Source organism: Mus pahari, chromosome 7 (genome assembly GCF_900095145.1).
Source record: "Mus pahari chromosome 7, PAHARI_EIJ_v1.1, whole genome shotgun sequence".
NCBI classification, from domain to species: Eukaryota; Metazoa; Chordata; class Mammalia; order Rodentia; family Muridae; genus Mus; species Mus pahari.
In genome coordinates, this window is record NC_034596.1 from 74,497,102 (window position 1) to 74,508,755 (window position 11,654).

The 11,654-nt window shown below is 41.3% G+C and overlaps 1 protein-coding gene across 1 annotated transcript in view; it reads left to right on the forward strand.

The window, feature by feature from the left end:
* The window catches only part of Rad51b (RAD51 paralog B), a 528,672-nt gene that overhangs the window by 13,086 nt on the left and 503,932 nt on the right, over positions 1-11,654 (forward strand). Inside the window, exon 5 of the mRNA XM_021202264.1 lies at positions 9,977-10,113. Coding sequence (XP_021057923.1) covers positions 9,977-10,113 — 137 coding nt within the window. The remainder of the gene's footprint in view (positions 1-9,976; positions 10,114-11,654) is intronic.

An 11,654-nucleotide genomic window follows, 5' to 3' on the forward strand; every position in this document is an offset into this window, starting at 1 on the left:
GCTGCTTCTATCACTGTGGCCACAAAATCTGCAAACTGCCCCGTGGGTCCTTGAAGGGTTTTTGTTAAATTACCATTAACCTCTCCCCTGTTAGGGAGGGACTTCCAAGCCCTAGTTCCTATTTTATTAATTTNTTCATAAACTTGTATAGGGTAGTTAATCTGTGCAGCGGTGAATCTTCCTTGACCTAATAACATAATCCTGATCACAGGCCGCTTGTCCTGCACTTGCGTTCTGAGTGGCCTGTTTACCTGAATATTCTATAAAGAATGTTTTCCAGTCAAGACACTGTCCAGGGGAAAGACAAGCTCGTGCCAGATTCTGCCAATTGCTGGGAGTTAGACAATAGCGAAGCAGATATTCAAGTTGAGCTATAACGAAAGCGGCACTGACCCCGTAGGCTCGTACCCCTTCCGCCAGTCTTTGAATTACCTTCCAATCTAGTGGCTCATAGAATNGAGCTCCTTGAGCATCCTGGAAAACTGGGAAGCAGTGAGCACTTAGCTCTCGCCATACTTCTGGATGCAAACTACGCCCTGTGACACCTTCAGGAGCATAAGGTAGCAGCTGTGGTGGCCTCAGATGGCTGCACTTTTTACTTTCATTTTTTCTAAACTGTCCGCTATGCTTTCCAAGTCATCTTCAGACATGTCCCCTTCGCTAGAACTGCTTTCAGCATCGAACTTCTGTGATCTCTTCTCTCTTACTTGGTTCAAACCTCATTCCCCTTCTGCAGCTCAGCTCCACATCTTTCCTTGTCCTCTATACAGTTGCGAACTAACTTCCATACCGGTAGAACCCTGTTTGCGAGGATTCCCTGTTCCTCTGCAAACTTCAGATATTTTCCTAACTTCTCCCAGCTTGGTCTGGTAAGGTGACCAGAGACTAGGAACCATGGGGCCACCTGATCTACTGCTTTCAGAAAATTTTCTAGGGTTTCCCTTTTCAGNCCAATTCCTTTCACTTTTAGGAGATCTTTCAAGGCCTGATAAACAGAATGTCCTGATGTTGTGTTTCCCATAGTGCTTGGTGTAACTTTAATTGTCTCACTCTGAGAACCTCAATAGTCCCTAATCCGAGAACTTAATAGTCTCTAACCGAGAGCTTGATAGTCTCTAACCGAGAACTTGATAGTCTCTAACCGAGAACTTGAATCGTCCTACTTACCTGGGAGCTTACCAGCCGGCTACCCTGACTGCTGAGAGTTCTGGACTTGTCACTTCCCTGTACGGGCCACCACTTGTCGCTACCGTCTCCAACCAGCAGAAAAGAAGCGACAAAACCGTTGTCATTCTCAAAGCAGTTTATTCAGGAACATAACTATGTGCAGTAAAAAGATTTTCTGACCTCTCTCGGCCATCCCCTTTTATACCCTCTAGTCCACTCCCCATCACCCCATTCCACATAGGCCCAGTTCATTGGCTCAGGACTACATTTGTCACATCATCTGATCTTTCGTCGTGGTGAATCTGTGCAGTGCAGTTTAACGGACATGGCTATCTTGAGGGATATGAGGAAGTCAGTTGTCAGTTGTTAGACTTGGCGGCAGTCCCGGGCGCCATCTTGGGGCCGCGCCAAACCTGCTCCTCACACCTGCCGTCTACCACAGCTTAAGAAACCCAGAGAAGCTAACTCCTAGGAGGCTTACTCTCACAGCTGGCAGGCTGGTGCTGTTTTATGGTGTTTTTCCCCCTAAGTGGGTTCTTCACAGTCTGTCTGTATCTTATCAGGATGTACTTGTTTGCTTCTGTCAGTGGAAGTGGTGATGTCCTTGGTGATCACACCACTGCGTATGGCAGGTTCTCTTCATTGTCAGTGAGCTGCCAAGCTCAGCGTCAGGGAAGGGAAAATTAGGCTGGGCTAATTTCTTGAATGATGTTCCAAGAAGATGAGGGCCCCTTAAGAGCACCGTGGTTCTTTACTTTGAAAGCTGCATTGGTGTGTATGGCGTGTATTGGTGTGTATGGCGTGTATTGGAGTGTATGGTATGCATGGGAGCCTGTAAGAATTTCTTGCCAGAAAAGTTTGGAAGCAAAGTTTTAAGAGCAGACATGTTGTATGTTAGTGAGTGTGTGTGTGTGTGAGTGTGCACACACACGTGTGCGGCGTGCACATGTGTGCGTGCACATGCGTCATGAGGTGCTGGGTATCGAACCCATGGCTTCAAGCATTTTATGCAATGTCTGGTTCACTGAGCTATATTCCCAGCAGTTTCTGATAGTTCTCATAATCATAATTTAAATGATTTTTTTCTTAAAGATAGGAATCCTGTTTTAGGGAGTATTTTATTTCTTATATTCCTAGAGAGATTTAAAGACTGCTATGTCTAGTAGATGCCTATTAAATAAATAGTCGAAGAATGGATAAGCTAATTGAAGGGCTGTTGTTGTCATGCTTTGCCACCAGATGGTGCCAGAATTACATTTTTCCACAATCATTTTTTGAGATGAGGCTGGATCAGGTCAATTAAGGATTGTAATATTGATGGATTGGAAATTTACTTACACAGAAAAAAAATTAATCTAAAGAAGGGTAAGCATGTATTTTATCTTTTGAGTTTTATGGTGATTTCCCCCTCCCCGCCCCCACCTTGTCATTTTGATAATTTTGTTTGAATTCAAATGGAAGCTAGAAACCTTTGGAGGGTTTTGTTATGATCCACCTGACTGGCTTATCATGCTAACTAGTAATAAATTCTTTATGTTCTGCCCTCGGTTAGGTCATTTCTAGACTCTTTTGAGAGCTTTCAGTTGCATGCAGGGAGTACCTTAGCTTAGCTGCAGCCTGAATGGTTACCATTCTCTGAGTTCCCTTCTACTTTATGGTTACATAAGAATCACACCGTTCTTGTTTTGCTTATTCTTGAACTTTAAAAATCATATATTTGTGATTCAGCCATATCTCATGTCTTCTTTATGAATTGCTCTTCTGACTTAATGTTATTTCTAAGATTTTTTTCATGTTATTTCAGGTTTCAAGAACATAATCTTTATTGCTGTATTATATTTCATTTTGAAAATATGTCACAGTTTACTCTTTTTGTTATTAGTGGACATTTGGGTTGTTTCTCACTTGCTACTAATATGAGTAAGTGCTGTGGATATTTTTGTACCTAGCTGCTGGATAGCATATGGAAGTTTTTCTCTGGGGCAGGAATTAGAGAACTATCTCCCAGCAGTTAAATTCAGCTCTCTGCCTATTTGTGTAAATAAAGTTTTATGGCCGAGCTCACTTGTTTACATTTTGTGTGTGGTTGTCTTGTGACACAAGGGCAGAGTTTAATTAGCTGTGACAGAGACCATATGATATGCAAAGCCTGAAGAATTTTCTGGGTGGCCACTGCTTGCAGCATCTGCCCTGGAGTGGTTTGGTGGTTGTGGGGTATGCACAGGGTAACCTCAGACAGCCAGGACCAATTGTCCTCCAGAGTGCTGGGCTAACTCCTACTCCCACTAACCATGCACAGAAAATTTTCCTGTCTTATATCTTCTTACCTTGGTATAATCTGACTTTGTCTGTCCTTAGGATCTTAATTTTATTTTTTCTGAGCACTGAGGATCTTTTAGAGGTCACATGGATACCTTAAAAACAGCTTTATTTAGGCATAATTTAAATAATCTAGAATTCAAGCATTGTAAGGAAATGTGATTTTAACAGTGGTGTAGCTGTGTGCATTGACACTGTAGTCACACTGTAGTTACAAAGTCTTCGCTGTTCCACTCACAGTGAATCCTCACTCCCATCCTAAGCCCAGGCAACGGATCAATTTTCGTTCCCTATAAATTTGCTTCTTGTAAGCACTTCACATAATTGAACTTAAGCAATTCATAGTCATTTCTGTTTAGTTCCATTTACATGGCATTTTTAAGGTCACTAAAGGTTTAAGCACATATTAGGAATTGCAAGATCCTTATGTGCTCTTAACTGCTGAGCTATCTTTCCAGCTCAGATTTGGAAGTTTTTAAAATTATGTACATTTTCAGAGTATAGTAGTTTGTATTTAATATTTAATCATATACATTTATTATTAATTTATGAAAATTTGTTTAAAATTATAGAAATAGTACACTTAAGAAATTTTATTGATGAACATTTAATGAGTCATTTAGGAGGTTTTTTTCCTTAAATGTTTTTAAAGTTATATGTTTCTTAATTTTGTGTATTTTTAAACATCATTTAACAAATCACTCCAAAGCTTAATGGCTAAAACCATATTTATTTTCTCATACAGATTCTTTGGGTCAAGAATTTGAAAACAGCTTAGCTGAATGTTTCTGGTTCAGATCTGCTATGAGATTACAGTTAGAGTATTGGCCTAGGCTAACATTGTCTGAACTGCTGCCTTCCAGGTGGCTCACTTACATGGCTGGGGAGTTCTTTGCCATGTGAACCTCTCCAAAGGAGTATTAGAGTGCCTTCATGCTATGATAGCTGACCTCTCATATATGCATATATATGTATGAACCAAGGGAACAAGGTAGAAGTGGCAGTTTAGAAGTTATGTGCCAGCATTTCTTCCATATTCTGTTAAGACATACAGACAAATCCGATATATGGAGGGGACAACAAAAGGCATGAATACAAAGGGTGAGGATCACTGGGTCCATCTGAAAGACCGGCTGTCTACTAGTGTGCCTGCCTCCAAATGTATATATTCATTTATATGTGCATATAATAAAAAACTTAATTTATTAAGGTACTAGATCTCTGTTCTCAGAAACATTGTATCTTGCAAAATTTCTGAAGTGGCTTCCTGTGGTGATTTGAATAAGAGTGGCCCCAATAGGCTCATATATTTGAATGCTCAGTCATCAGGGAGTGACCCCGTTTGAGGATTAGGAGGATTAGAAGGTATGGCCATGGTGGAGTAGGTATGGCCTTGTTGGAAGAAATGTGTCACTGGAGTGGGCTTTGAGGTCTCAAAAGCCTATGCCAGGTCCGGTGTGTCTTTGCTTTCAGGTCAGGATGTAGCTCTCAGATTCTTCTCCAGCATTATGCTTGGATGCTGCCGTGCTCCCTGCCATGATGATAATAAACTGAGCCTCTGAAACTGAAAGCTAGCCTCCAATTAAACTCTTTCTTTTCTTCTTCTTCTTCTTCTTTTTTTTTTTTTTAAAGATTTATTTATTTATTTAAGTAAGTAAGTACACTGTAGCTGTCTTCAGACACCCCAGAAGAGGGCATCGGATCTCATTTCGGATGGTTATGAGCCACCATGTGGTTGCTGGGATTTGAACTCAGGACCTTCGGAAGAGCAGTCAGTGCTCTTAACTGCTGAGCCATCTCTCCAGCCCCAACTCTTTCTTTTCTAAAAGTTGCTGTGGTCATGGTGTCTCTTCAGAGCAATAAAGCAGTGACTGAGACACCTCCCAATGAAACTGTATTCTCAGCCCTGGTATTTGTGAGTACAGTGAGATGTCATTGCTGTGATTAAGGCATGCCATTGCCATGATTAAGGTATATCATACGGCTCAGTGGCTTTCATAGGAAAGCACCTAGATCTCATCCTGTGACCTCTACAAAGCAGGGATCGTCCTCCCACTGATATGAGGAAGACAGAGTCGAAGCATGGGGGGTACTGATAGTGTTGCTGGTTTGGAGATGAAGTGAGTATATAATCAAGAATGCATGTGGCCACCAGGAACACTAAGCATGTGACAAGCTCTCAGATGAACACACGAAAAAAACCTCAGACCTGGAGCAGAAGCACAGATTTTGCCAACAACCTGGTTGGGCCTGGGAGTTGACACTAAGTTTTCCAGACTGGAGCCCAGTACAGTTGAGAACCCTGATTTTAGCCTTATGAGATCCTATGCAGAGAGTTCTGTTCAGCCCATCAGGAATCATGGATAATGAAAGAGTCTCCTTTCAGGCTTCGGAATCTGTGGCGATTGTTCACAGCAGTAGACAAGCAATAGAGGTATGGATAGTATCACTACGGAACGCAATCTTGTTTCTCATCCAAAGGTCTGGAAGTGACTGAGGGAGTAAATATAAATCTGGGAATATTCTTTTGTCGTTTTTATAGTTGCTCTTTCTCAACTTTAACTTTTAATCTCAGAATGTGTTTATCATCAATTTTAACTTCTGTGAACTCGCTGAATCTGGGGACGGTTAGTTACATCATCAGTTACAGCACTGAGGTAGGAAGTACAATCAAAGCAGGGCTCACACAGAGCCTCAGAAACAGTAGTCCTGTGAGCCAAGGCCTTTGTCGGATTGCCTTACAGAACCAGGAGTTTTTAACTTGTGGAGTATATAAACTAGTAATTCAGAATCTGTTATAATTGAAAAGGAACAGTGAGGATAAGGTTGAAGCCTAAACTTTAGAAGTTTGTATTATGTCAATGATTATCAACTATTTTTTTTCATTACCATAAATTAAGGAGCCTTTAATTTTTTTCCCCTAACTCTCTTCTATCTTCACTGTCCATGGAAAATTTAATGTTATAGATATGCTATGCATTTGTTTCTGTACTGTGTATCTACTGTGCAAATGTAAAGCAATAAGCTACTGTTTTCTCAAAAACGGAGTTTTACTCCTGGGGTCAATACTGTTCTTGCTAAAAGTCCACAAGATAGATGTTATTGTGAGTTGTATTTAGAGGTGTTGTCTTGCCATGAGCTGGCAGGATGTATCTGTGGGTAAAGGTGCTTGCCAACAAGTCTATTCCTAGGATCCATGTGGTAGGAGGAGAGAGCTGAGTCATGCTGGTTTCCCTCTGATCTCTATACACACGGTGATGTACCCCCCAATCAATCAATCAATCAATCAGTCAATCAATCAATGTAAAAGAAACTTTAAAAAGGTACCATCAAAAGATAGTTTCATTTTATGATCTAGGATTTATGGTCTAGGGCAATGGTTGAAGCTTTTGTCAATCAAAAGATGCCAAGTCTGTGTATCTTGGTTCACAAGTACCTCTGGAAGACCAACCTGTGAGCACTCGAAAATATTTGCATTATTTGTATTTCCTTGATCATTTGTAAGCTTTTTTTCGTGACTTGAGATAAGTGGATAAATTCTAATGTTCCCAAAAGTGAACCAGAGTCCTGATTTAACATCCCCATATTCTTGTGGGTTAAAGTGACAACTCAGGATTTTTTTCTTCTCATTGGTAAGGTTAGTGTGTCCTACATGGTCACAGGAGGTGGTAAGAGGCAGGCTTGTAAGCTCAGATACCTGCAGGACCTATAGTTGGAAGGTGTGAGACTTACATGGGTCATTAGATTACTGCTGAGAACTGTAGCAAATCTTAATTTTTCTTTCTGTGGACCTACAGATCTGTGAAGATAGATTTTGTCTTGTCCAGTTACAGTTTAGTTTGGTGGTCCACTTGTAGCTGTACTGGTAGGAAAAGTAGGGGGCGGATTTCAGGTGGGGATCTCTTATGTGTGACGCTCTCACATGATTTCTTTACCTGACTTGTTGCTGTGAAGGGCTCCAGTCAACACAAGATTTTAGCATGTATTGCTGGCTTTTTTTCTTTATCATTCCTTTCTTTAGGAATATACTGGTTCCTAATGGTGCCTTAGGATCAGTTACATAGCATGTTCAGGAAGTGCTGTTATTGGATGATGATTAAGTCTTCATGCTGTTTGATTTTTACTGTGCAACTTGGAATGTCTGTCATTTCCATGTCCTGTAGTTGTCAGTATATACTAATGGTGGAGAGAGTGTTGGACGTAAGCTTTCACATGCTGATGGTCGATAAATTAAGATCCAGTCTTCTTTCACAAGGCTGAGTGTAGCCTTTCTGAGATTCAGGTTTTAGGATTCAGAGAGGTAGTTATAAAATGAATTATGTAGGTCTGAAGACCTCATCATATTTCTGCATAATTCTTGAGCAAATACAGACAAGTACTTAGATACTTGCCCAGGGGAAGGGGGTTGCTAGGAAAAAAAAAAAAAAGCAGCTCCTGTGAGCTGTGTTGTTTCAGGTCTGAGCTAGAAAAGCCTTAATTTTTTCTTTTGCCAAGTAGTGACTTGGCAAAGCGCACTATCTTGCTGCTCCAATCCCAGATGTGCAGTTAAATTGGTATGATTTGAGGTCCTTGCTGGCCTAGGCTTTACCTTCTCTTTCACCCCACACAATCAAACTTTAGGTTGGAGTGAGTGGTAGTAGATTTTCTGTTATGGGAAATAGCAGTTTTTTTGAGTCACTGGTTTTTTGCTATGTTGCTACCTATATTTGAAAGGCCTGCACTAAGAGTTTTTCTTTAGTGTTTTTGTTGTTGTTGTTGTTGTTGTTGCATTTCACTCTGCCTCCCGAGTGCTGGGATTAAAGGCGTACGCCACCACGCTCAGCTCTCTTTTAGCTTTTCTATTTTATTTATTGTTTGGCGTCTGACAACAAAGAAGTTGATGTTCGACGGGAAAAGGAAGATTTCAGATGGTGTCAGATTTGCTAGATTTTATAGAAACTTGTTTGAGTCTATTACTGTACCAACAATACATTCTGTACACAGAATGTTGAAGGTTGGGTACTTTTAAATGATCGAGAGGTTTATTTGGCTCAGAATATAGTGGCTAGAAGATCCAAACAACATGGCTCTAGCCTGTTGGCAAAACCCACCTGGCTGTGTTACATTTTGGCCGAGAAGCAAGAAGGAAAGTACTGTATGCAGAATGGGCCTTTGGACTAAGAGGGACAATAATCCCTTCTGTCCTCCTGTCCGACCTAATTATCTTCCATCAGCCCGACCCTGTTAGTTTCCACTACCTCAAACACCGGTGACCTGAGGACAAAGCTCAGAGGGCGTGAGCCTTTGGAGAGCACTCGGGCTGTACAAGATGGGATCTGTAGCAGTCTGTGACTTATGAGGAGTGCTTATGAGAACCCACTGAATCACAACGGCTTCCTGGTTATCCCACAGCAAAGACTGGAAGCTTCAACCTACATCGGGGCACACCTTTGACGAAAAGATGAGCAGCTGGGTGTGGTGGTACATTCCTTTAATCTCAGCCTCAGGCAGAGGCAGAGTTCTGAGTTCCAGGACTACATAGGAAGTTCTAGGGTAGCCAAGAGCTACACAATGAGACCCTTTTTCAAAAAATAAAAATTAAAAACATGAAAAGAGGGGCTGGTGAGATGGCTCAGTGGGTAAGAGCACCTGACTGCTCTTCCAAAGGTCCCGAGTTCAAATCCCAGCAACCACATGGTGGCTCACAACCATCCGTAACGAGATCTGACGCCCTCTTCTGGTGTGTCTGAGGACAGCTACAGTGTACTTACATATAATAAATAAATAAATCTAAAAAAAAAAAAAAAACATGAAAAGAAAGACAGGCCAGACAAGACCTGTGTTACTATGCCATATCTACTGACCCCTTCTGAGTGACAGGTGACTGTGCCCTAAGCTGCCCAGCAGTCAATTATTCTTCAGTAGTATTTTCACAATGTCATTTGTCAATAGGAGAACATACAGTGAGCGAGTGACACTTCTAGCCTTTCTCAATTATAATTTCACATCTGGTAACAAAGCATAGAGGGAGGTTGACCAAGTGACCATTTTCTCATTGCTCCCAAGGATATACATCCTAATTATCCACCTATAAAGGAAAAGTTAGCTTGCTATCTGNNGNGGGGGGGGGGGTCTTAGGACAGTATGGTTTAATTCTTTCTTGGAACCAAGGTTATGGGATTTTTTATATATATATATTTTTTTTTTACCTTTATTTTTTAATTTATTTATTTATTATATTTAAGTACTCTGTAGCTGTCCTCAGACACCCCAGAAGAGGGAGTCAGATCTCGTTAAGGATGGTTGTAAGCCACCATGTGGTTGCTGGGATTTGAACTCTGCACCTTTGGAAGAGCAGTCGGGTGCTCTTACCCACTGAGCCATCTCACCAGCCCAAGGGATTTTTTTTTTTTTTTTTTTGCAGCAAATTCTAAAATAATTTTCTTTGGCTAGCTTACAATGTTTATGCAGATTTTATATACACATATATAAGATGAATTTTGTTTTTTAGATTACAGGTCCACCAGGTTGCGGAAAAACTCAGTTTTGCATAATGATGAGTGTCTTAGCTACATTACCCACCAGCCTGGGAGGATTAGAAGGGGCTGTGGTCTACATTGACACAGAGTCTGCATTTACTGCTGAGAGGTAAGGGTGCTTTATTTTTCTGTTATAGTACTTTGCTTTTATAGTTCCTGTGCTCCATGGGACATGTACAAAGAGGTTAAAATTTATTTTAACTTTTAAGAACAAAGGCTGCTAGGTACTGGTTTTAGAGGAAATTTCCCTATTGGAATCGATCCAGGAAGCAGATCATGTTTCTTCTGTGATACACCATAGCTACTTGTTTGGACTCTTTGAATTACATCATTATGAACAACTCTCTTCTTTATTTCTCTCTGAATAGTAGTAGATCAGAAAGGACCTGATGAGGTATGACATTTAATATGGATCATAAACTTGACAGGATCTAGAGTTGCCTAGGAAACGGGCTTCCATGACCTGTGAGGACTCTCTAGGTTAGGTCGGCCTCTGGGCGGGCTTGGGAAGCACTGTCTTGACTAGGTTAACTGAGGTGGGAAGACTCTCCTCAAAGGCCTGTGGCCCCACTGGGTCCTGGACTAAATAAAGAGGAGAGTGGGCAGGTGTTTATCATTCCCTGCTGCCTGACTGTGGGCGGGATGGGATTGGCTGCCAGGACTTCCTGCCGGGGTGGACTGCACCCTGAACTTTTCTCCACTGAGTTGCGTTTGTCAGGTGTCAGCCACAGAAAAGGCAACTGACACACATGGGAAAGGTCAAAGTGTAGGTTTCTTTCCCTTTTGGGGCCTGTAAGCTTTCCGAGCCTCCTTTCTCCCTGCCTTCTAAGGGAAGGTTTCAGTTTGGAGGAAATAACCAAGGAGCCCTGCATTCACAGGGGCAGCCTCTGCCTCTGTGTGAGGATGTGTGCTTGTGGTTCTTTTCTTTGCGTATGGTTTTGATTATATTTTGGATTTTCCATATTTACTTATTTCTCCATCTCTTTTCTGCCTTCGTGTAGTATTAGTACTTACATCAGAGGCAGAGTGCAAAACAGGTACAATTTTAGTCCCCTTGCACTTATGTTATACATGTTACATACTTAACAAGAAGATTGCTTTAGAATAGGTGAAAACCTGCATTGTTTTTAGTTTTTATTGCGTTTTTCATATAGCCTGAGAAGGGGCAAGGTCGCTCTCACAGAGTGCGTTGCGTGTTGAGGTCTGGTGAGGGTAAGGTGGAACCGGCGGTGTAGTGCCTTTGGTATTGCTGCCTTCAGGAGTCTGCTATGGTGGATCATGCATGGAACCTGCTCTTCAGGGTCTGGTCATGTGTTATTTGTGCTGTGGTCAGTCTGCTTGGCCCTGTTAGGGTCATCAGAGATGGACGGTCAGTGAGTCGCGTAAGCTTTCTGCCACAAGTAAACTGAACGTTCAAAGAACATCAGTGTGAGCAAAAGTAGGTACATTTTTCTCACCTGTAAAGATTTCTTTCAGCTGTTCAGTGATGGAAGGCCTGAAAGCTGGTTTGCTTTTAGACATCTGTATCCATTCTGTGTTTACAATAGTGGGAATAGAAAGGGTTAGGCACACCTTTCGTCAGGAAAATATACTTTAAATTTTTTTTTTTTTTTTTTTTTTTTTTTTTTTTTTTTTTTTTTTTTTTTTTTT